Source organism: Notechis scutatus, chromosome Z (genome assembly GCF_049901735.1).
Source record: "Notechis scutatus isolate UNSWTSFEM ecotype Mainland chromosome Z, rNotScu1.2, whole genome shotgun sequence".
NCBI classification, from domain to species: Eukaryota; Metazoa; Chordata; class Lepidosauria; order Squamata; family Elapidae; genus Notechis; species Notechis scutatus.
The window spans coordinates 3,050,318-3,077,260 of NC_142025.1; the positions used below are offsets into that span (position 1 = coordinate 3,050,318).

The following is a 26,943-nucleotide window of genomic DNA, read 5'->3' on the forward strand; positions in this document are numbered from 1 at the left end:
CCATTTCCATAATTTTTGGGAAATTTGGAGCTGCAGAATGATGGGAAATCCCTTCAGATGCCAAATCTCCCTGTGTTCCACTCCTGCTAGAGATAGTCCTCGATTTACGACCATTCGCTTAGCAACCGTTCAAAATTACAACGCCTCTGACAAAAGTGACTTATAATTGCTCCTAGGACCCTCCCCTCACAGCATCCGAATTCACATGATCACAGTTGGGATCCTTAGCAACTGACTCATATTTATGACGGTTGCAGTGTCCTGGGGTCCCATGATTAGCATTTGCCATCTTCTGGCAAGCAAAGTCAATAGGGGAAAGTCAGATTCACTTAACAACCATGTGTTTTGCTTAACAACTATGGTGGTTAGCTTACCAATGCAGTAAAAACGGTCATAAAATTGGATGCAACTCACTTAACAACCACCTCATTCAGTGACAGACATTCCGGTCCCAATTGTGGTCATTAGTTGAGGACTACCTGTCTACAATTCAAAATGTTTTCTTTTTAGTCCAACCCAGTTAAATTTAACCCATTTATCCCTTTAAGATTGGAAATCAGCTTTTAACCAGGTTTAAGAGAGTGCAAATGTTCAGCCATGGTCAGCTTAAGTGATTTGTGGATTTAATTATCCCATTTTGCTAAAATTGGTTGCAATCTTGGAAAAAACAATTGTGGGATGGTGTTAATTTTTATTTTTCCTCTCAATTCTTTCCACTCCAGGTTTTTAAATTTATTTTATTTGCATAACAAATTTAATGTGATTGTGAGCTTCTGCCTTTTTTTTAACACCATGCTGTTCATACTGTTTTCTTTGTAGTCACTGAACAAGAAACTAAAGTGCCTAAGAAAACCATCATCATGTAAGTCATATATATGCATATATATCTCTATATATACATAAATTAGCATTTATGTTGTGCTGTGCTGCCTCTCTGCATGTCTCCATTATCAATCTATACAGGAGATCCTTGACTTACAACCTTTCATTTAACCCTTCATTCTAAGTTACAGCATCACTGAAAACAGTGACTTATGACCATTGCTCACACTTATGACCATTGCAGCATCCCCATGATCACATGATCAGAATTTTGGGACTCAGCAGTTGGCATGTAGTTACGAAGGTTGCAGCATCCCAAGGTCACACGGTCCCCATCTGCTACCTTCTGATAAGCCAAGTCTGTGAGGGGGAAACTGGATTCCCTTAACGACGACCTGACTCATTTCACAACTGCAATTATTTGCTTAACAACCATGGCAAAAAAAAAAAAAGGTTGCAGTGTACAACTGCAGCAAAAGTAAAGGTCATAAAATTTGGCATGACTCACTGAGCACCCTCACTTAGCAATCAAAGTGCCAGTCTCAGTTGTGGTTGTAAGGCAAGGACTACCAGTATTTATTGACTGCAAAATTGTTTCTTAACATGCTATCAGGTCTAGTGGCATTTTGGGGAGTTGGGATAAAAATAGGCCAGGGGACAAAACCACTCGAGATGTGATTGTCTATATTGCAATCTTCCTGAGATATGATCCAGATACAAATTGTGAGGCCTATCTAACCAATTAAAATTGACTTTTCTTCCCTGACATATAACAATTTCACTGCATTAAATTGAAGGGAGTGAATAATCCCATTCCGAAGAGAATTAAAAGTAATCTGAGCTCTTAATAATCTATTAACTGGTAGTCCATCTGTTTCTCTCTCTTTCCCCTTCCTTCCTTCCTTCCTTCCTTCCTTCCTTCCTTCCTTCCTTCCTTCCTTCCTTCCTTCTCTCCCTCCATTTTTCATTCCTTCCTTCCTTTCTCATTCATTCATTCATTCATTATTTTCTTCTTTCTTTCCTCCTTCTACTTTTTTTCTTCCTCCCTTCCATCCTTCCTCCACTTTTCATTCTTTCCTTCCTTGTTCATTCTTTTCTTCCTTCCTTTCCTCCCTCCACTTTTTCCTTCCTTCCTCCCTCCCTCCTACTTTTTCCTTCTTTCCTTCCTCCATCCCTCCCTTCCTTCCTATTTTTCCTTCCTTCCTGGAAGAAGACAATCCAGGACCATCTTGTAGCTGGGAGTCAAAAGAGTCAAGATGGCATCTATAAGCGTACAGTCTTTAGGACATGCACCAAAAATATAGTTGCAGTTTGCCCTCTTGACTTCTTCTGACCCTAACCTCCAGATGTCAAAACCTCGGATACAGCTTTTAACACAATCTGTCCTTTTCTTGTCGTGCTGGCAAATTCACTGGAAGCAAAGAAATTCTGGAATTGTTCTTAGGGTTAAGATAGGAGGAAGATCAGGTCGGTCTCTTCATCACAACTAACTTTCAACAAGGATTGTTTGAACCTCTCATTCCTGGTCTTGATGCTTCCTTTGCTTAGGTTGCTAACTAAATAATGCCATATTCCAACTGCATATGGTTCCCTGCTGCTTTTTAAAAATTTGATTGCAAAAAGGATATCCCCTTTTTATTGAGAATATTTTGAGCTGCAGAGTATAAGCAAAATTTACAACGGCACCGAAAAAGTGACTTAAGACCGTTTTTCACACTTACAACCAACACAGCATCCCCATAGTCACGTGACCAAAATTCAGATGCTTGGCAACTGACATCGTATTTATGATGGTTGCAGTGTCCCAAGGTCATGTGATCCCTTTTGTCACCTAGCAAACAGTCAGTGAGGAAGCCAGGTTAACAACCGTGTTATTAACTTAACAACTGCAGTGATTCATTTAACAACTGTGGCAAGATAGGTAGTCAAAAGGGGTAAAATTCACTTAACAACTGTCTCACTTGGGAGTAGGAATTTTGTACTCAATTGGGGTTCATAAGTCGAGGACTCCTCCTTACAGCAAGACATCTTCAGGTTGTTTTCTAAACTCGAGCCCCAAATAGTCTGTATGCTGGGGTGGGATGCAGATATTTTTACTACCGGTTCTCTGAGCGTGGCTAGGTGGGCATGGCTAGGTATGCATGGCCATGTGACTGGGTGGGCGTGGCTTCTTCTCTTTTTTTGTAGCAAAGCCCCCCACACACACACACGCTCCATTTTTTTGCTTCCGTTTTTGCTCCCAGGAGGCTTCCCTAAGGCCTAGGAGGCAAAAAACGGAGCGGAGGGAGGGGCATGCACATAAGACAGTGAGGGGGATCCCAGCACAGCTGATCGTTGGAACAGCTGATTGTCAGGAGGAAAAAAGAAAGAAAGAAAGAAAGAAAGAAAGAAAGAAAGAAAGAAAGAAAGAAAGAAAGAAAGAAAGAAAGAAAGAAAGAAAGAAAGAAAGAAAGAAAGAAAGAAATATCAGTTCAGCCGAACCAGTGGCTGTTTTTTTATTGCTGGTTCAGCCAAACAATAGCATTTTTTACTACCAGTTCGCGCGAATCGGGCTGAACCAGTAGAATACCACCACTGTCTATATGAGACTTGAGGAATTATATTATTTTTCCTTCTTCCTGCCTCCAATTTAGAAAAAATGCTCTATTGAAATATGAACTGGGTCGTTTTCTTGCAGACTGTTCATGACAAACTAGGTAACGTTGTTAGTCTAGCACTGAGGATGCAACTTAATTAAGTCATGAAATGACTGCCAGAAAACAATCAAGTTCAAAGAGCACCAAGGACTCCACAGTTCAATCCTGAGCTAAAAATATTCTCTTCTAACTGTTGAAATAGTTAAGGCAGGTTTATTTTTTCTATGTTGAAAAAAATTTCAGGGAAAGGGAATTGAGATTTCCAAAATGGAGTGGTGAGAATAAAAAAAAAAATCCTTTCAAACATTAATTTTTGCATGCCCCCAAAGCTCACAAAACTAACCCTGCTGTGCTTCATTTTTACATTAACCTGTGATGTAATATGCATTCCCATGGTTTGGGAATCAGGGAACATTTTAAAGGGTAGGATCCTTGATCCTCTCTGGGCTCGGTAGTTTTCTTGCAGACGTTACATGACCCTTCTAGGGAACGTCATTAGTGCTAGAAGGAAGAAGGATTGTGGAGAGGAGGAGGACGATGATGGTGACAAGGAGGAAAAGTAGTAGTAGTAGGAGGAGGACAAGGATAAGGAGGAAAAGTAATAGGAAAAATAGGAGGAGGAGGAGGAGGAGGAGGAGGAGGAGGAGGAGGAGGAGGAGGAGGAGGAGGAGGAGGAGGACAAGGATAAGGAGGAAAAGTAGGAGGAAAAATAGGAGGAAAAATAGGAGGAGGAGGAGGAGGAGGACAAGGAGGAGGAGGAAAAGTAGGAGGAAAAATAGGAGGAAAAATAGGAGGAGGAGGAGGAGGAGGAGGAGGAGGACAAGGATAAGGAGGAAAAGTAGGAGGAAAAATAGGAGGAAAAATAGGAGGAGGAGGAGGAGGAGGAGGAGGAGGAGGAGGAGGACAAGGAGGAGGAGGAAAAGTAGGAGGAAAAATAGGAAAAATAGGAGGAGGAGGAGGAGGAGGAGGAGGAGGAGGAGGAGGAGGAGGAGGAGGAGGAGGAGGAGGAGGAGGAGGAGGAGGAGGAGGACAAGGAGGAGGAGGAAAAGTAGGAGGAAAAGTAGTAGTAGTAGTAGTAGTAGTAGGAGGAGGAGGAGGAGGAGGAGGAGGAGGAGGAAGACAATGACTGTGGGTCCTTGGTGCTCCCTGGGCTCACTTGTTTTCTTACATACCTTTCATGAGCAAACTAGGTAAAATCATCAGTGCTAGAAGGGACTGGGGTTCTGGCTCCTAACACTGGTGATATTACCTGGTTTGGTCATGAAACGTCTGTAAGAAAACAAGTGAGCTCAGAGAGCACCAAGAACCCCACAGTCCTCTTCCTCTTCAGGTCATGAGAAGTCTGCAAAACACCCCCAAGCTCAGAGAGACAAGTACTCTCTTCTGTCGACCTTTCTCACCCAACCCCAATTCCAACGTTTTCACCATCAGAGAGGAAACCATCACTACCGTTGTGAAAAACCCGAGAACCAAAAGAAAGCCATCTCCTGCCCGTCCATCTTCCAGCTACGCTCCTCGCTCTCCAGGCTCAGAGTTCGCAACATCAGAACCAATTTACATCAGCAAGATTAGGCAACCCGGTCCCAGGCACGATCCCGAAGGAGTAGGGAAGACCGCCATTCCTACTGTTTTTGTGAGGGACCCTCAGGAGAGGCAAGGAGTTCCAGGCAGGAGTATCAGTATAGAAACCCCTCTAGAAGAACAGCGTAAATGGGTAGAAGTGGAAGAAATCATTGAGTTTAATGTGCAGAAACCAACCCTGATGCCAAGGAAGAGAGGCGCATCTCCCGCGCGACCAGAGAAGGAGGAATTTACGTCAGGTTATCCTTGGCCCACCACAAGACCCAGGGCTTCTTCTGAAGATGACCCAAACGTGAATAATTCCAACAACAAAAGAGTCGAGCAGGTCGAATCTCCCATCTCCCAAGATGTTCAAAGATCTGGAGGGGCATCGGGTAACCAAAATGAAAGTTCTCGCATGGAGCTAGAAGGAAAGGCACATTCTCATGAATCCAGAAGCTGGACTGACTCATCTGGGACTACCACGGTTGAAACATCTCAGGTGGGCCTTCAGCTCCCCCAAGTTGAGGACTATGTTGTGGAGGAATCCTCTCCAGAAGACGAGACTCTTCCAGATAAAAAAATGACAGTAGATTACCCCGATCGGGGAGATCTCTCTGATCTTGGCAACCGTGAAGTCAAAATCCTTACCCGGAATGGAAAAGCATTAACTTTGGAGGACCTTGAAGATTATGTCCCTGAAGAAGGAGAGACTTACAGATGCAGCCGTCTTAATTCCGAAGAAGATAAACCTTGCGAGATAGCCGTTCTCCAGACCGAGATCAACAAACCCACCATTGGCAAACCAGTATTACTGAATGTCGGAAGACTTGTGTCTTCTAAACCCAGCCAAACCTTCTTCAGCAAATTTGAAGGCCATCAACCTGGAAGTATCTTCATGTCGGCGTCCAGAGTGACCGAGATGCAACCCAGAGATCCTACCAACGTTTCTTTTCAGATTGGCGACTCCCATCGACCAACCTTCTGCACGCAGGTCCAGCTGTCCCCAGAGAGTGGCGCGTCCAATTTCAAAACCGAAGTGTCCACCCGAAGCTACAGCACTGCTGTGGGAGAGACGGTCACGTTCCGCATCAAGAAGGACGATCCTTCCCAAAGTTAATGAGAAATTCAGGCCAGATCTCTTAACCATGATGAACATTTTTTTAAAAAAAATTACCATCGACCTCAGCAACAATCAGTGCCTTTATGGGAGGGAAAAATGAGAATACAAAATGGAGAAACTACCATTAAAAAATAAAATCCTAGAAAATGCTGATGTACCATAAAATTGATCTTTTGCAAGGGAACACTTCTGTCAGTACAATCTATAGAATGTAATCTTTGATTTGTATTTTTTTTCCCGTTTTGTATTAAAAAAAAAAAAAGCACACCATTCCATTGTAAGGCATTGAGGTGCAGTAGAACTAGAACAACATTAGTGAGACGAGATTATTAAATCATGGTTACTTTCTCTTAAAACAGTGATAGGAAACTGCCTTTTATTTTTAATTTACCAAAAAGGCAATTCAGAATTTAACAATTCCAATTCATTTATTTTGCAACTTCTGAAGAGATTTAATGAGATATAGCACAAGTAGTCCTTGACTTACAACAGCTTATTTAGTGACCATTCAAAGTTACAACGGCACTGAAAAAAGTGGCTCATGACCGTTTTTCCCAGTTATGCCCATTGCTACATCGCCAAGGTCATATGATCAAAATTTGGATACTTGGCACCTGGTTCACATTTAGTGAGTGTTCTGGAGTCATGCAGTCCTCTTTTGCGACCTCCTGACAAGCACAGAGAGTGGGGAAGTCAGATTCGCTTAACAAAAGTGTTACTAATTTAACAACTGCAGTGATTCATTTAAGAGTGATGGCAAGAAAGATCATAAAATGAGGCAAAATTCACTTAGCAACAGAAATTTTGGGCTCATTTGTGGTCATAAGTCAAGGACTTCTTGTATTCTATTGCAGGAGTTATGAGAATCATTTTATTGAATTCATCTTACTCCCACTGACAGAAGTGATACTACCATCAGCTTAAATGCAGACAATAAATTCACTTAAGGGACCTTTGGTTTGTATTTTGATTTTTGCTAATTTCTTGCCAATTCCAGAGCACAAGGGTTGGTGCCAATATGTTGACCGAATACTTGTTCTCTCCAATCTTTCTTGATACGTTTCCTTTATTAAAATGAAGATTGCATTGGATAAATATGTTTTCTTATAGCCGGCTCTTACAAATAATATCTCCAATTATTTTTGACGTTGTCCTTAAAATACCATCTGGTTGGGCAAATTCTTAACAGGTTAAAAACAATGCCAATTTATGGGTGAGTTTAAATGCATTGTGAATCATTCTTCATAATTCATCCTTCATTGACACGTTTATCTGAACCATAAATGGAGAACAGAGCGTTCTCACCATGCTGGGAAAGTCTTCTCCAGCCAAAGATCCTTCTGAAGATCACCCAACATTTGTCATTTTCATTACGGCAAGCCCTTTTTGCCTTCAATATGGGTAATCCTTGACTTACAGCCATTCATTTAATAATCAAAGTTACAACAGCACTGAAAAAAGTGACTTGTGACCATTATTCACACTGTTGCAACGTCCCCATGATCACATGATCAAACTTCAGATGCTTGGCAACTGGCATGTACTTATGACTGTTGCAGCATCCTGGGGTCATGTGATCACTTTTTGTCACTCTCTGACAAGCAAAGTCAATGGGCAAGCCAGATTTGCTTTACAGCCATGTTGCTAAATTAACAACTCCAATGACTTACTTAATAACTGTGACAAGAAGGGTCATAAAATGGAGCAAAATTCAGTCAACAAATGTCTTGCTTAACAACAGAAATTTTGGGCTCAATTGTGATCGTAAGTCAAGGACTACCTGCAAACATCATGCCACAAAGTTTAGAAGGTTGGGTGAATTTTATTCAAACAGTTACAGTCCCCTTCGTTTTGCAAAACCCCTTTTTCAATTATTCTTTACATGTTTACCTCGTGGTGTCTGTGCATTTTTAACTTTGTCATTTACCAAAATTTTAAGATCTGCAACCGCCTCTCTGTAGAAAATTATGTGATCCGTCAACCTACATTTAAAAATACAAAATTATGTAAATTGTAAAATGTGGAATTTTTAAGGAAGCTCATGAAACAGATGAAGAAATCTTCATAGGCTGAGAAATAACTAACAAAAAATAAGGTACATTTCTCTCAATCAGCTAATTTTTGGAATTTTCAGCCACTGGATATTTTGGACTTTTTTTTTTTTAAAAAGGAACTTTTTGAAATGTTATGGTCTGTCCTAGGGGAAAAAAGATTCTTGCCAATATGAGATTTACCATCTGTAGATAAATGTTGGGGTTTCTTATAAAGGAATAATAACAATTTATACTGATTTTTACCTTTGTGTTGATGAACCAGCTGGATTAGATATTCTTGGTGGAAAGTGAACAGATTGTTTCAGAGATCGAACGAATTCAGAGATGAGATGTCAACTGGAACGACACTCAATTTTCTATCAATAAAGAATCAATAGCATTTCTTTTGTTGTGGTTCTTCTCAAAGCGATCTTTTTCAACTTTAATTGTCATTTGGGCTATGCACCAAATGTATTTTCGGAGTTTCTATAGAGCAGGGATGTCAAACTGGCAGCCTGCGGGCCAGATGCATCATGTGCCTCACCCATCCCAGCTCCATGAAGTGGAGGCAACGCGACACAGCAAGTTTGACACCCGTGCTATAGAGCAATAACATGCAATGGGAAATTGATGTGTGAAACAGTTCCTCGACACCTAGCATCCCTTCAAGAAGGAAGTTCAGTATTTCTTCTATGCAGGTAGTCCTTGACTTATGACCGTTCATTAAGTGATCATTGGAAGTCCCAATGATACTGACCAGTCCTCGCACTGACCATTGCTGCATCCCCCAATCATGGGATCACAAGTTGGGCATACGGAATGTATTTATGACGGTTACAGGCATCACATGATCACCATTTGCGACTTTCTGAAGCCTGATTCAATTAGTGACCGCATGGTTCACTTTACAACTGCAAAGATTCGCTTAATCAGCATGGCAAAAAAGGTCGTAAAATCCGGCACCATTTGCATTACAACCATCTTGCTTAGCAACTGAAATGCTGATCCCCATTGTGGTTGTAAGTTGAGGACTAGCTCTAGTTTCTTCAGAGGGTTGTTCAAACCAGTTTCCAAAATTGGCTATTGCCACAATTTTCAGCTGGGCAATTTATATCCAAAATTATTGGAAATTATGGTGTATTTACTTATTATCCTGGCTCTGTCCAAGATCACTCCGTGATCTTAAGCAACAAAAAAATAATTTTACTTCAGGCTTTTGTGGAGAGATAAATAAATGAAAACAAGTCAGATTGCAAATAGGGTTTTGCCATTGAACTGTATAAAATGTACAAAATTCACAGAAATTGATCTGTACTGGTAGTCCTCGACTTATGACCGGAATTGAGCCTGGAATTATAGTCATAATACATAGCAGTACTTAAGTGGGTAATTGCCTGACCTCTCTTTGATTTTATGACCCAACCTTTTTTGTGGCAGTCATTAAGCCAACACTGCGGTCATTAAATAAATGCAGTGGTCATTAAATGACTTCAGTATATCCACTGGGATGGGGTGGGGGGAGGGGTGTTTGCCAGAAGTTAGAAATAAAAACTAGAAACTGGGGGAAACAGTTTAAAATCACAGTCATATGACTGCAAGATGCTGCAAAACAAGTGTGCCGTTTGCCAAGCACATTAAAAATACATTTATTTATTCAATTTGATGGGTTGGGATGATTTATATCCGGCCTTTATTATTATTTTTAAATAACTCAAACATATCCAACACTCCTTCCTCCTCCTATTTTCCCCACAACAACAAGCCTGTGAAGTGGGCTGGGCTGAGAGCCCAAAGTCACCCAGCTGGTTTCTGTTCTGTTGGAAAAAAAATAATCCATCTGGTTCAGTTCCAAGCTGGGAGAAAGACGCTGGAAATGAAGGCTGATTGGAAAGAAAGGGACCATTTATTGGTGAACAGAACCACCAGGGTTTGTGGTCTGGTTCAGTTGAGCTATTACTAGATGAGTGCCAGGATTTTTATATAGGTCCTGAAATACCCTTAGGAGATTCTCGTGCAATGTCGTGAACTCTGTGTCTTGTGCTAAATGGTAGTGGATTAATCTGATTATGTCCTAAATGGTCATGTCTTGTTCTTCTTAATCCCATCAATCTGGAGCTGAAGGTGTTTTATTTTATAGATAGTCTGTCTGGCCCATTTTTTCCTAATGGGCACAAAATATCTGCTAGGGGTCTGTTAAGAAAGGTTGAGTCTGTTTCTGTCTTTGATAGCATGTTTCTCCATTTCTCCCTTTGGAGAAATTTAATGTTCTGTTTCTTTTAATATTCCCCCAAATATTTCATTCTTCTGGGGTGGCTGGCTTCCCACAATTCATAAGGTGGAACTAGAACTCACTGTCTCCTGGTGATTGGCCCAGAACCATTCATCTGGCTTTCATGTCCATGGCCGGACCAGAATTCACCATCACTGTCTCCTGCTGATTGGCCCAAGCTGGGTTTCATGCCTAATGCAGGACTAAAATTCCCAATCCCCTAATGATTGATTGAAAAGCCATCTGGCTTTTATGCCTAAAACAGGATTTGAACTCAAGATCTCTTCTGTCTAAACAAAATCTCCCTAGAAGATTTTTTCCCCCCTCTTTTTCTTCCCAAAACCGCCTGTCATCACTTATTGAGGCTTTCAGAGATATTTGCAGAAAAGGTCCAGAAAAGTCAAAATGGGCTTCCCCCATGCTATACTTGAAACTGTACCTTGTTCAATGTCCGCCACATATTACAGCCACAGTGAATTCTGTCTGCAGAATTCAAAAATTTAAAAAAAATGCACCAACACTGTGAATGTTGGCATCTTGGTGTTTGTTGTTGGCATGCAACTTATCTTAATGGCAATCATAACCTCTTGCCCAGTCTTGTGCAAGGAACCCTTTGCATTCAAAAAAGTCAAACCAACACCCACACCAGTTTCATAGAAATAACCACATAAGATATACATCTGGCGTTAGGCTGGCATGAAAAGTCTGTTTCAGATTGAGGTCATCTTGCAAAACAGTTTCTTTGAACATGTGCAGAGCGTGCTATTGCTTGAGCTTTGTTCAGTTTTGCATGTTTTCCCCTTTTATGACCTTTCTTACCACAGTAATTAAGTGAATCATTGCAGTTGTTACGTTAGTCCAGGGGTCCCCAAACTTGGCAACTTTAAGACTTGTGGACTTCAACCAGAATTCTCCAAGTTTGGAGACCTCTGCGTTAGTCAGACCGTTGGGAAGTGAGTCTGTCTTCCCCATTGACTTTACTCATCAGAAGATCGCAAAAGAGGATCATGTGACACCCCCCCAGGACACTGCAACCGTCATAAATATGAGTCAGTTACCAAGTATCTCAATTTTGATCACATGACCATGGAGCTACTACAACAGTCGTAAGTGTGAAAAATGGTCACAAGTCACTTTTTTCAGTACTGGTGTAACTTAGAACAGTCACTAAACAATGGTTGTAAGTACCCCTTTTGGGGGTCTGTCATAACTTTGAATAACCAGTAAGTGACTGGTCGTAAATCAAGGACTACCTGTAAAGAGAGATGAGGAGTGTTAACTGTTAGGAATAACCATAGTTACCTAACGTTGTTTGGGTAAATAATATATAAACCATGACAGCAACATATAAGTATGTCTACAATGGAAGCAGAATTTTCATGTCTATCTTTGTTGTGTACTGATTTAATTCTTTATAAACAATTGTTAATGGATATGGGAATAAATGTAAATGATTCCATTGTAGTATATGAGGGCAATCAAGCAGCCATACGAATGGCTACAAATATTGCTGTGAAAACGAGAACTAAGCATACAGATCTTAGATATCTAAATGTAAGGCAATCTGTACAAAGTAATTTGATAAGACTGGAATATTGTATGTCTGAAGACAATATAGCTGATCAATTTACGAAGGCCCAAGGTTCAATCAAACACAAAGAAAGTTGTGATGATTATGGGTTAAGATTGTAAAGAGATGTATATATTTTTATGTTACCCAAAAGGGGAGTATGTTAGGAATAACCATAGTTACCTAACGTTGTTTGGGTAAATAATATATAAACCATGATAGCAAAGTTTAAATGTGTTTTTCACTTTAAACTCTAAATGATATAATTTGGGTGCGGTTGAGAAACTGCCATAAGAGGGAGCTAGAGAACCTGGATTGCTACTGGATTGATGGTTGATTGTTCTGCGTGTTCCCTGTTGCTGACGTCGAAGGAGGAAAGAGTTTTGAATGCTGCATATCTAATCTACTTTGAGAAGATATTTACTGGACTGATTTATGGATTGACATTGTAAGTTAACTGACTTTTTTTTGACACTGGATTTTTGCAATTGAACAATCTCCGGACTGAACTGACTGAACACTAGTGAATGATATTTGGACTGTTTGACCCTGCTAAACTCTTAATGGAATAAACTATTCAACTAAGACAGTGTATCCGTTTTTACTGAGTGTGAAAACTAAAAAACGCTTTCTCTCATATTCGCCTGACCGCCTGACTGCTGTGCACATTCTGCTAGGGTAACACTGGTTATGGGCCCAGAATGCACAGTCAGACTAACCAGTATACAACAGGCTTATATAAATTGAGAGTTAGTGTAATTACACAATACTGTAAACCGACAGCTGTGTTTTATTAGTTTATTATAGTTTAATATCCAAAGAAAAATGGCACAAGTCAATTTACCAAGTTTGTCTCTAATATCCAAACTGGATGGTCTATGAAATGCAGTCTACTTCTACGCAGAGAAGGTTTGTGGAGTATAATTCAAAACCCACCAGAGATAGATGATTGGGATCCGGAAGATGAGAATGATGCCCAGAAAATAAATGAATATAAACTGAAAAATGAGCAAGCTCTATGTATAATAGGACTGATACTCTGTGACCAGCAGCTTGTCCATATTCGTGGAGAAGAAACAGCTGCTAAGTGTTGGGAGAATTTAAAGAAGATTTATGTTCGAGACAGTGTAGGAGCACATATAAATCTTACACGGAGGCTGTTCAGAACACATCTTCAAAAGAATGGAGACATGTTGACTCATATAAACACTATGAAGAGGATTTTTCAGGAACTGCATGAAAAAGAACTTATCTTCACAGAACTGCATCAGGTTTATATAATTTTGTCTTCGTTAGATGAGAGCTATGACGACTATGTAACTTCACTGGAAGTACTACCAAAAGATAACCTCACATTAACTGACATTACTGGCAGATTAATTGAAGAAGCCAGGAGAAGGCTTGAAAGGGATCAACTGAGAAGGGAACAACCACAAGAAGAGAAATTATCTTCAACAGCCTATACAATTAAAAAATGTTTTAATTGTGGAGGAAAAGGACATTTGGCTAGATTCTGCAAAAAAGGAAAACGTCAGAATGCCAAAAAGCATCAAAAAGATGAATTTTTTTTTGAAATAGCCATGTATAGCAGCAAAATTGTAAATAATAATTTATGGGTTGTAGATAGTGGAGCATCGCACTGCATAACAAAAGATAAGAAAAGATTTATTAAGATGTCAACGAGTTCACAACAGATATCGTTAGCTAATGGCTGGAAAATGAAAGCAAAAGCTGAAGGTATTGCACATTGTTCGTGTATAAAAGAAAATGTTAAAATGTTGTATGTACCACAACTTAAGTTTAATTTGCTTTCAGTTAGAGTTTTGATTAAACTAGGTTATGTAGTTACCTTTAGGGGAGAAAACTGCATAATAGAAAAGGAAGGTAAAAAAGTGACTGCAACTTTAAAAGATGAATTGTATGTATCGAATGATAATCAATTAGAGATGGCTAATACAGTGTATAATAACGTTAAGCCTCATGACGAATGCATACATTTGCTACACAGACGTTTAGGGCATATAAATTTTAAAATGCTCAAGCAAATGGTTGGACTGTCTGAAGGTATAAAACTGAAGCCTTGCAGTAAGTATTTGCACTGCAATGCTTGCAGTCAAGAAAAGAGCAAGGTAATACCAGCAAATAGAATTAATGGATTTAAAACAAAAGAGCCTCTAGAGGTCGTATTTGCTGATATTATAGGTCCTAAAAAACCTAGTATGGGAGGTGCTCGTTATATATTAAGCATAATGGATCATTACTCAAGATATGGTTTCTGTTATTTAATGAAGAGTAAAACGGAAACATATCAAAATTTCTTTAATTGGTTGAAGTTTGCTGAAAGAAAAACTAAAAGAAAACTAGTAACTCTTGTAACTGATAATGGTATGGAATTTATAAATAAAAAATTCCAAAATAGACTGAAGATGGCAGGTGTTGAACATAAAAAGTCTGCACCATATAGGCCACAACATAATTCCTTTATAGAAAGTCTAGGCCAAACAATACAGGCAATGGCTCGTACTATGTTGTCGGATTCAGGATTACCTGAAACTTTGTGGGAAGAAACAATAATGTGTGGTAATCATATATTAAATAATGTTGTTAACACAACAACAGGTGAATTACCATTCACACGGTGGCATGGTAGAAAACCTAACCTAAGCTACATGCACACATTTGGAGCACCAGCATGGGTGCATATTCCTACACAACTGAGACATAAGGGGCAGCATAGGGCTAAAAAGTTATTCTTTGTCGGTTATGAATCTAATCACAAATCATACAGATTCTGTGGGAAAGGTACATCTAGCGTTTACTGTAGTGCTAGTGCACAATTCCTTGAACATGTAGGATGGGAAAAACTGGAGCAAAATTCAAGTAAGGATATAATCATAGAAACCTATAGAAGATCAAAACAATATATCAGTAAGCAAAAGAGTACAATTAAAGAAGAAGTACAGGAAGAGCTCATAAAACCAGAACAGGAAAGAATAGATGAACAGGATGAGGTAGATAAACAGGAACAAGTAGTACATGAAAGTCCACCTGTAAGCCCTATAATACCTAGACGTTCAACACGTGAAACCAGACCACCTGACAGGTACCAAGCAAGTGTAGTTTGCCAAGTTAGTAAAGTTCCAACTACTGTTGAAGAACTTAGAATGTATCCTGCAAAGGATCAAGAAAATTGGCATAGAGCGATGGAGAAGGAACTAAATTAACTGAAACAAATGGAAGTTTATGAAAACGTTAAATTACCTCCAGGTAAAAAATCTATTGGCTGTAAATGGATATTTAAATTGAAAACAGGTAAATATGGAACTGTTACCCATAAGGCTAGGTTGGTAGCTCAAGGATTTAATCAAACTGCAAGTGATTATGACAAAGTATTTGCACCGAGTCTAAAAGCAACAACCTTGAGAGCAGCTTTAGTGTGGGCAGCTAAGAAGAACTATATCATAAATCATTTAGATGTAGAAACTGCCTATCTGCATGCACCATTGCAGCACACAATATACCTAAATAAACCTGTAGGAATTAAGAACGATAGAACAAATAATGACTGTTGGAAGCTTAAAAAGAGTCTCTATGGATTAAAACAATCTGGTTACGAATGGAACCAATATATTGTTAAGGAGTTAAACAATATAGGGTTTAAAGCAGGTTTAGCTGATTCATGTTTATTTAAGAGAGAGACTAATGGAACAGTATCATTGTTATTATTATTCATTGATGATATTGCCTTAATCACAAAAACTAATAATGAAGCTACTGAAATAATATCATTATTAGGTAAGAAGATAAAAATAAAGCAACTAGGAGAGATAAAGCAGTATCTAGGATTAACCATAAATAAAACCAAAAGTGGCTATAAGATATCTCAAGAGGATAAGATTTAGCAATTACTAAAAACATACAAGATGGAACTTTGTAAGCCGGCTAAAACTCCAATGAGTCAAGAATTTAGCCACACTGATATTCAAAGTCCAAAGTTTGATAAAACTATCTATCAATCGCTAATTGGTAGTCTATCGTACATTAGTAATTGGTCAAGGCCAGATATTGCATATTGCGTTAATCCATTGGCATGATTCCACGCTGAACCTACTGAACGACACTGGCAAGTGACAAAACATATATTAAGATATCTTAAAAGGACAATGCACTATGCATTGTATTTGGAGCCAAAAGATGATCTGATTTTAAGTGCATATGCTGATGCAAGTTTTGCAATAGACATAAACACTAGGAAATCAACTTCAGGTATGGCTATACTGTTAGGAAAGGCACTGATTGGTTGGAGGTCAATTAGACAGCAACATATAAGTATGTCTACAATGGAAGCAGAATTTTCATGTCTATCTTTGTTGTGTACTGATTTAATTCTTTATAAACAATTGTTAATGGATATGGGAATAAATGTAAATGATTCCATTGTAGTATATGAGGACAATCAAGCAGCCATACGAATGGCTACAAATATTGCTGTGAAAACGAGAACTAAGCATACAGATCTTAGATATCTAAATGTAAGGCAATCTGTACAAAGTAATTTGATAAGACTGGAATATTGTATGTCTGAAAACAATATAGCTGATCAATTTACGAAGGCCCAAGGTTCAATCAAACACAAAGAAAGTTGTGATGATTATGGGTTAAGATTGTAAAGAGATGTATATATTTTTATGTTACCCAAAAGGGGAGTATGTTAGGAATAACCATAGTTACCTAACGTTGTTTGGGTAAATAATATATAAACCATGATAGCAAAGTTTAAATGTGTTTTCCACTTTAAACTCTAAATGATATAATTTGGGTGCGGTTGAGAAACTGCCATAAGAGGGAGCTAGAGAACCTGGATTGCTACTGGGTTGATGGTTGATTGTTCTGCGTGTTCCCTGTTGCTGACGTCGAAGGAGGAAAGAGTTTTGAATGCTGCATATCTAATCTACTTTGAGAAGATATTTACTGGACTGATTTATGGATTGACATTGTAAGTTAACTGACTTTTTTTGACACTGGATTTTTGCAATTGAACAATCTCCGGACTGAACTGACTGAACACTAGTGAATGATATTTGGACTGTTTGACTCTGCTAAACTCTTAATGGAATAAACTATTCAACTAAGACAGTGTATCCGTTTTTACTGAGTGTGAAAACTAAAAAATGCTTTCTCTCATATTCGCCTGACTGCCTGACTGCTGTGCACATTCTGCTAGGGTATATCCCTAACACTAACAATAGATTAAACTAAAGAACAAACTAATCTACTGTCCTGAATAGGAAAAGATATTGTTCCATCTGCAGTGTTGATCTGGGGATCTACTCAAGATCTGTTAAACTATTTTGGGAAAAGTAATCTTCTTCTACAAAGGTGTTCCTAAGCAAACCCTAAGCAAAATCTACATCCAGGTCCTCCTAATTTCACTGTAATATTTCAAGTTCTCTTTTTGTAATTTCTTCTCCTATTCTTAAAAAAGAGGACCATGTCATGTCATGAAGTCTACACCAAACCATAACTTTCTATTCCCAGTGATTACAGATTCAAATCTTGGATCCTTTTCCATTTGGAGACTCCATAACTCCAAAGATGCTTCCAGTGGAACACTTCCTTAGGAGCTGAAGAGGCCCAATAGCATCTCAAGAGCATCAAGGCCTTAGATATTCTACAGATCTATAGAGCCTCTTCAAATTGGAGAAACCCAACTCTTGCTGGATCAGCAGATTAACTTGATAGTCCACATCTGAAAAAGTTTGTCAGTTGAGGTAGTACTATAGGCATCCTAAGAACTTACGTATCTGATACTAACACAGTTGAGAAAGTCCAGAAATATTTCACAAGAGTTCTCCACTCCTCTACTTGTTGCAGAATACCTTATGCCACCAGACTCGAAATGCTAGACCTAGAAAATCTAGAACTACACCGCCTTCGGTCCAATCTAAGTATAGTATATAAAATCATACATTGCAATGTCCTACCTATCAATGAATACTTCAGCTTCAATCATAACAATACAAGAGCACACAATAGATACAAACTCAAGGTAAACCGCACCAAACTTGATTGCAGGAAATACGACTTCAGCCACAGAGTGGTCAATGTCTGGAATACTCTACCTGACTCTGTGGTTTCTTCCCCAAACCCCAAAAACTTTAACCTTAGACTGTCTACTATTGACCTCACCCCTTTCCTAAGAGGTCTGTAGGGGGCGTGCATAAGCGCACCAACGTGCCTACCGTCCCTGTCCTATTGTTTCTTTTTATTTTTCTTATTTTTTTATTTATATGTATCCACGTATTCATAACTATGTTTTTATTATACCTATTATCTTGTAAGCAATTGACATAAATAAATAAATAATAAATAAATGAATGAATGAATGAATGAATGAATAAATAAATAAATAATAAATAAATAAATAAATAAATAATAAATAAATAAATAAATAAATAAATAAATAAATAAATAATAAATAAATAAATAAATAAACAAACAAACAAACAAACAAACAAATAAATAAATAAAGTAACTAACTAACTTCTTAGGTTAAAGATCTTCTATGTAGATCTTCTCCAGTGAGTTTTGGAGCCTCCTTCTTCTGAGCTAATGGTCATTTCTCTGAAATGAAAATGGATGCAGGATGTGACCCCAAAAGCCAAGATGGGAGCCATGAAGATATGATTGATGCCCCATTTTTAAAACCATATTGCAGACACAAGTGCTCGTAAGAAAACAGGAGAAGCTTAGATGCCATCATTGTTTTGGTCACCATCTGGATTTCAGGGGCCAGAAAGATAGGATAGGATTCCCCCATGGCAGGGTATCAAAAAAACCTGTCATTTCACCTAAAGTGGAAATTAAGGAAGCCCTGTGTGTGTCCAGAAGCAGTTTTGATGCAGTTGTAGAGCTCCACTATGGAGGAAATACACAACTAGAATGTTTTTGTGATGATAAAGGACATTTTATTCTCCATCTCAGATAACCAAACGGAAGTCAGATTCTTCTGCACCATCACACACTGAAGGCTACAGAGCACTTCATTTATTGCTCCTTTGTTCCACTGTTCTGTCTATCATTTTGTGGGGGGGCTGGGGGCACAATTTTTTACCCCCACATGCAATTGAATATGGTAGATGGACCAACAATGGACATTATTTTTCAATGGCGATGATTACAGCTAAACAGCAGATGATATACACAATATTTCTTGTCAAATGGAGAATGGTTAAAAAAAATATCCCTTCCTTCCTTCCTTCCTTCCTTCCTTCCTTCCTTCCTTCCTTCCTTCCTTCCTTCCTTCCTTCCTTCCTTCCTTCCTTCCTTCCTTCCTTCCTTCTCATTATTTATTTGTATCCCAATAACTCAAGATGGCGAACATATTTTATAGTCCTGCCTCCTGTTTTTTCCATCACAAGTATCTTGTGAGATGGGTTGGGTTGAGAGAGAGGGGCTGACCCAAGGTCACTGACAGGTTTGGTTTGCAGCACTGTTTTAATCTATTTATCAGCAAATAAGCACCAAAGCAATTAAAACAAAATAAAAGATCATAAAAATGCAAATTCCATAGAATTTAAGACTGAAATAAGAGAAAACACTGATTTTTAAGAAAAGTGAACAAAAGAGTACAAACATTAGCAGTGTTAAGTTTAAAAACAGTGCAGTATTTTTCTGTAGGGTTGAGATAGTAACTGATAAAACACTTTATTTCTAGCAGCAACTAATCTAAATATTTCTATTTTTGTGACTATCAGAACTGCAAGCGCCTGCTGGCAAAACCGGAGAAAGTGACACATTGACCAGGGAAACAAACATCATTCCCCAAGAGAAAAGTGTGTCTGAATGTGCTATTCTCTCTGCCAAGTAAGTTTGCTGAATTTCTTTAAACCTACAAGTAGTCCTTGATTTACAACCGTTCATTTAGTGACTGTTTGAAGTTACAAAGGCACTGAAAAAAGTGACTTATGACCGTTTTTCACAATTACAACCATTATGGCATCCCCATGGTCAGGTATTCAAAATTAAGACATGAGGCAACTGACTCATAGGTATGACGGTTGCAGAATTCCGGGGGTCACGCGATCCCATTTGCAATCTTGTGACAAGCAAAGTCAATGGGGAAGCCAGATTCGCTTAACAACCACATTACCAACTTAACAACTGTGGCAAGAAAATGGGGATAAAACTCACTTAACAACAGTTTCGCTCAGCAATGGAAATTTTGGGCTCCATTTTAGTTGTAAGTCAGGGGTTACCTGTCTCTGAAGTTTGATTGTTTCATCTCCTCATTCCTGGTCATAAGTCTGCTTCTTGGTTTCAATTGTCAAGGGTCTTCGAAATGATGGCGGAGGTGCCGTGGTTCAGGAATGAAGGAACAGAGAACATTTTGGATTTAGCCAGGGAAGCCTCTGAGGGCATCGCAGAGAGAACCTGTGTTGATAAAAAAGGCGAAAAGAGTGTCACAAGTAAGAGATTCTTATCTGTTGACGTGGCCTCAAGGTGAGGGGTTGGACTTTGATGATCTCCAGGGTTCCTTTCAACAATAATATTCTATGTTCTATGACTCCATGTGGACCAAAACAAAATGAAGTTTCAAGGCTAGGTTGAACTGTGTTTCTAGCTATTCAGATTTTCAAGATTATAGGGCTACCTAGTTCTAACCCCACATTATCACCTGTGAAGGGAGGGGGACAGTGTGGGTTGTGCTGCATTTTGAAATCAAGGACACAATGAAAGACACAAAACAGCATCTGCGCAATGGTGTCATGAGATAAATCACCTTATTGCAGATGCGGAGCAATCCGGAGCAATACAAGGCTTTTAATGTTGGAGTTGAATAAATGAAGGTTGCAGACTGGATAACACATGCATGGACAAATACACAGCGGAAGAAGATTGAGACAATTTCCCTCTTTTCAATAGTCCGCTAGTCTATTACATAAGAGCAAATCCTTCTCCCATCTAGCACTGATGATGTTACATATTTGGGTTATGAAATGTCTGCATCAAAACAACCAAACTCAGAGAACATGAAAGACACCATCCACCCATTCCCTCCTTCTCCTCCCCCTCCCCCCCTCTCCACGACCCCATCTTCCCTTCTAGCATTGATGATGTTAGCTAGTTGGGTCAAGAAATGTGTGCAAGAAAACCACTAAGCTCAGAGAGCATCCACAGTTGTTGTAGTCCATCTCCCTTCCTTCCTTCCCTCCTGTCCTCCTCCTCTCCCTCTCCTTCCCCCTTTCCCTTCCTCTTCTTCCTCCAGCTCCTCTTTCTCCTCCTCTCCCTCTCTAAAAGCCCCATCTCCATGCTGCAAGAAAACCACCGAGCCCAGAGAGCACCAAGGACCCCACAGATACAAGAAGGGCCCCCCGAAACCCAAACGTTGTTTAAACAGTTCATGGTACAAGTCTTATCATGACTCTGGTTGCTTTCTCCTTTCTCCTCCTGAAAATAGAATAGTTCTACTTAAACCACTGAGAGCACACCCCACTCCCATCTAGCAATGATGACGTTGCTTAGTCAGGTCATGAAACATCTGCAAGAAAATAATCAAGCGCTAGATCTGTCCAACTGCACTTCACATTTTTCTTTTATTTAGGTCCACCATACATGCAGGTGCCCCTTGAGGATGTCCAGGTTCGGTGTGGGGAAATGGCCAAGTTCCAAGCCATCATTGAAGGCAATCCTCAGCCAGTTGTCGGGTGGTTCAAGGTACGTCAAAAACATCCCCAAACCTGGGTGGAAATAAAAAAAGAAATGGCTACAGACCAGTGGCAGGATTGAAATTTTTTGCTGTGGGTGTGGTTTGGTGGGCGTGGCAGGGGAAGGATACTGCAAAATCCCCCTTCCCTCCCCACCCCACTAACCTGCTTTCCAGCTCCGTTCTCCTGCGCAGGGCAACCAAAGAAGACCCAGCCTGGGACTCAATGGGAGGCAGAGAAGAGATGGGGTTGGCGGGGCCAGTCAGAGGTGGCATTTGCCGGTTCTCCCAACCACTCAATATTTCTGCTACCAGTTCTCCAGAACTGGTCAGAACCTGCTGAATATCCACCTCTGCTACAGACCCCTTTGTTGATAGAAAAAAATATGCTGTGTGGATTTAGAAAAAAAAAAGTAATTACAGGTAGACCTCAACTTACGGTTACAATTGAGACCCAAATTTCTGTTACTAAACGAGGCAGTTGTTAAGTGAATTTTGCTCCATATTGCAAACTTTTCTTGCCATGCCTGTTAAGCGAATCCTTGAAGTTAAGTTAGTCGCATGGTTGTTAAGTGAATCTGGCTCCCTCCATTGACTTTTGCAGAAGGCAGCAAAAGGGGATTCCAAGACCCCGGGGCACTGCAACCGTCGTAAATATTATAATACAGAGAGTCCTTGACTTATAACTGCAACTGAGCCCAAGATTTCTGTTGCCAAGAGAGACCGTTGTTAAATGAATTGTGACCCATTTTACTTGCTTTCTTGTCACAGTTGTAGAATGAATCATTGCAGTTGTTAAGCCAGTAACACGTCTATTAACTGGATCTGGATTCCCCATTGACTTCGCTTACAGGAAGGTTGCAAAAAGGGATCACGTGACCCTGGGAACACTGCAACCCGTCATAAATATGAGTCAGTTGCCCAGCATCTGAATTTTGATCATATGACCATGGGGATGATGCGATGGTCATAAATGTGAAAAACAGTCCTAAGTCCCTTTTTTTAGTGCTGTTGTAACTTTGAACTCTCATTGTAAGTCGAGGACTACCTCAGTTTATAAATATTGTATCGTAAGTCCTTCTTCCATCTTGGTGCAAGCCTTCCCCAGATATATATTCTTAAACCAAGAATTTAGATGGGGCTGCCCCTGCCTGAGGCCCAAGTGAAGGGCCAGAATTGCAGGTATCTACCTTATTTTACCGGCTTCCCTCGTTTCCTTCTAGGGAATTTCCTTGTTGCTGGACAGCGAAAGGATCTACCAGTCCAACGAAAGCACTAGCTACTCTCTGGTCCTCTACAACACTCGGGCCGAGGATGGAGGAGTCTACGCTTGCATGGCTAAAAACGCTGGAGGGGAGGTGGTCTGCAAAGCGGAGCTGGTGGTGCAGGAAGGTATGCTGACTTGGTGGCTTTTCTTCTCATTTATTCTTTATTTTCCTTCATTCCCTCCCTCCCTCCCTCCTTCCCTCCTCCCTCCCCTCCCTTCTTTCTCTCTGGAGGCTAAACTGTACAGTGGACGATTGAGGGAACTAATTTAAAGAAGAGAAGGATTTGGGGGAGACAATATTTAGCAGAGGTGGGCAACTATGGCCCCTTTATGACTTGTGGACTTCAACTCCCCAAAATTCCTGAGCTAGCATGGCTTGCTCAGGAATTCTGGGAGTTGAAGTCCATAATTCATAAAAGGGCCATAGTTGCCCACCCCTGATATTTAGGGACTGTCACAGAGAAGATGGGGATCAACCTATACTCCAAAGCACCCAAGGTCAGGGCAAAAGAAAGGGTTGATACTTATCAAAGAAAGATCCTGTCTAGACAGCAATTAATGGAACAGCTGTGAGTGTGCCATCACTGAAGAAGAAGAGGCTGCCGTTTGCCTGGCCTAGGGTAGAGGCTCCAGGCTGGGAAGGGGGCTAGGCTAGAAGATCTCCATGGCCCCTTACAGACAGCTCCTTGTATTTTGTCTTTTTTTCTCCAGCTCCTTCGTGAAAGGTCTGTGTAGATTCTCAATCGCCCAGTTCTCCCCAAGGTGCTTTTTCCAAAAAGCAGTTGGATTTTCTTGGGTTTTTTCCTTTGAAAACCTTTTGCTTCCACTGACTTATTTAATCTTTCTTATTTCATATTATGAGTCAGTTGCTAATAAATATTGACTTGTATTTATGATGGTTGCCCCAGGGTCATTTGATCCCCTTTTGTGGCCTCCTGAAAAGAAATGTCAACAGGAAAGCCAGATTCACTTAACGACCGTGCCACTAACTTAACATCTGCAGTGATTCACTTAACAAGTATGGCAAGAACGGTTGTAAAAAGGCACAAAACTCACTTTACAACTGTCTGCTTAGCAACAGAAATTTGGGGCTCCATTGTGGTCGTAAGCCGAGGACTACCTGTATTTGATGGTCCCACCAGTTCTTGCTTGGAAGCCAAATAGCATTTCTGTCATTGTTGCCACTTTGATTCTTATTCTGATTATTGTAGACAAGAAAAGTCAAGAGGCGAAGAAGCGAAGCCCACGAAGGAAACTTCATTCTTTCTACGAGGTTAAACAGGAAATAGGAAGGTAAAAATGATTTTTTTCCCCTTAGCATCCACTATTATTTTGGTGGAAAATATGACACTAAGGGAACCCTTTTTTCCCAAACTTGAGATTTGAGTATATCCCTTTATTCTCTGAATATTTAATGGTTTTCAGGGGCTCCTTCAGCATTCTCAAGAGAGTCATCCATAAAGCCAACCGTGTGGCTTGTGCAGCGAAATTCATCCCGCTGCGAAGTCGAACGAGAGAGCAGGCTTATCGGGAAAGAGATATTCTAGTCCAACTTTCCCATGATCGAATTACTCAACTGCTGGACCAGTTTGAAACACGGAAAACCTTAATTCTTATTTTGGAACTGTATCCTTTTTGCCCCTGAAAAGAGTAATAAAGAAAGATATGAAAGGAGATGGTGTTAAGGCACTAGTCCTCAGTGCTTATTCCTTGCCAAGGTGGGCTAGGTCAAAAAACAGGCACCACTAAATGCTCCTTTGCCGTTTGTAACAATCTTGAAAGCTTCTCCAAGTTGGTTTCTATCCCATCTTAAAACCATCAAAGTAGCCTTATTTTGAATTTCTTTCTCACATGCCTGTTTCTCAGTATGGTATAAGCTGATAGAAGAGAATATTTGTAGCTCAGCATTGAATAATGGGATCCTCGGTGTTCCCTGAGGTGGTGGCTTTCTTGAACACATTTCATGACCCAACTAAGGAACATCATCAGCACTAGCAGGGAGAGAGCTGTGGAGAAGAAGAGGAGGAGGAGGAGGAGGAGGAGGAGGAGGAGGAGGAGGAGGAGGAGGAGGAGGAGAGGTCCTTGCTTGGTGCTCTCTGAGCTTTCTTGGAGACATTTCATGGTCTAGCTAGGGAACATCATCAGTGCTAGAAGAGAGTGGGGTTTATGGAAAGGAGAAGGAGAAGGAAAAGGAGAGGAACTGTGAGGTCCTTGGTGCTCTCCAAGGTTGGTAGTATTCTGACAGGTGTTTCATTACCAAACTAGGCAACATCATCATTGCTGACGTTAGATTCCGACTCCACTGTAGAACCGAAGGTGGTTTTCTGCAAGAACACCACCAAGCACAAAGGGCATCAAAGAACCAACAGTTCAACCCTGAGCTACAGGTGTTCTCTTCTATCAGTTCATCAAGTCCCATCTTGCAACCACAAGGGTGTCAAATGTCTTGGGCCAGTCCCTCTTTCTTGGTTTGAATTATTTGGGCAGATGGAGAGAGTTAATTGTTGGAGGATTATTTGAAAACAATCTACATTTAGTTGTTTAACCCTTTCAATGGCTTGGTCCACATTCCTTAATGGATTAGATGTTCCAATGAAGATCTTCTGGACCGACTGTACAAGAAGAACAAGGTGACAGAAGCAGAGGTGAGAATCCTTCCTCCTGTATTTTAGGGAAAGGACCAAATATTTTAAGACAAACAAGGATAGTTGAATTCAGTTGAATTCCTTCCCCAGTTCATTTCTTTCTGGTGTTATAGACTCAACTTCCGTTATCTCCAGCCAGCCCAAATATAATTCTCAATACTGATTATATGTAGCTCAGAGTTGAATTGTGGGGTCCTTGATGCTCACTGAGCTTGTTGGTTTTCTTGCAGACATTTCATGACCAAACTAGGTAACACGATCAGTGCTAGAAGGATCTGTGTTTAACTTTTCTCCCAAGCAGCTTAGGGCAACCATGACCTGGATGACTGAGAATCTCTACAGACTTTTTTTTAATGTGACCTGAATAACTTCACCTTCCCCCTTCTGAAATAGGTCAAATTCTACATCAAGCAACTTCTAGAAGGCATCCTGTATCTTCACAGCAATGAAATATTACATTTGGACATCAAGGTAACTTTTATGAAAATTGGAAGCTTGCACCTATCTAATGTCTAGTCCCATTTTAGGCATGAAAGCCAGCGGGCTGACTTTGGGCCAATCACCAGGAGACATTGAGTTCTAGCCCTGCCTTAGGTATGAAAGCCACTGGATGGTTTTAGGCCAATCATCAAGAGATGTTGAGTTCTAGTTCTGCCCTAGGTGTGAAAGCTGGCTAGGTGACTTTTGGCCTATCACTCTTAGCCCAACCCAGCTCACAGGGTTGTTGTTGTGGGGAAGTTAGGATAAAGAAGGTGTGTTGGATGTGTTCACCATCTTCAGTTATTTGTAAAAATAATAAAGGCAGGATATAAGATAAAATATAAAATTTAAAAGAAAAAAACAAGACAAAATTAAAGTAAAACAACAACAACAACAACAACAACAACAACAATAATAATAATAATAATAATAATAATAATAATAATAATAATAATAATAATAATAATAATAATAATAATAATAATAATAATAATAATAATAATAAACAACTACTGTGGGACTTCCGAATACAGACTGACAGAGTTCTGGAACACAATACCCCGGATATCATGTTTGTGGAGAAGAAAAAAGTGTGGATCGTCGACATTGCCCTATCTGGTGACAGCAGAATCGGCGAGAAGCAACTTGAAAGAGTCACCAGATATCAGGACTTGAGAATCGAACTGCAGAGACTCTGGCATAAACCAGTGCAGGTGGTTCCAGTGGTACTGGGCACACTGGGTGCTGTGCCTAAAGACCTAGGCAAGCACTTGGAAACAATTGGCGCTGACAAGATCACCGTTGGTCAGCTGCAGAAGGCCACCTTACTGGG

The 26,943-nt window shown here is 40.0% G+C and overlaps 1 protein-coding gene across 3 annotated transcripts in view; it reads left to right on the forward strand.

Annotated features, from left to right (window-relative positions):
• OBSCN (obscurin, cytoskeletal calmodulin and titin-interacting RhoGEF) overlaps nt 1-26,943 on the forward strand; it is a 257,509-nt gene that overhangs the window by 195,525 nt on the left and 35,041 nt on the right. For all 3 annotated transcript variants that reach the window (XM_087947096.1, XM_087947097.1, XM_087947098.1), the window contains 8 exons: nt 19,771-19,879; nt 20,345-20,481; nt 21,618-21,730; nt 22,943-23,111; nt 24,198-24,279; nt 24,412-24,612; nt 25,571-25,631; nt 26,025-26,102. In XM_087947096.1, coding sequence (XP_087803222.1) covers nt 19,771-19,879; nt 20,345-20,481; nt 21,618-21,730; nt 22,943-23,111; nt 24,198-24,279; nt 24,412-24,612; nt 25,571-25,631; nt 26,025-26,102 — 950 coding nt within the window. The remainder of the gene's footprint in view (nt 1-19,770; nt 19,880-20,344; nt 20,482-21,617; nt 21,731-22,942; nt 23,112-24,197; nt 24,280-24,411; nt 24,613-25,570; nt 25,632-26,024; nt 26,103-26,943) is intronic.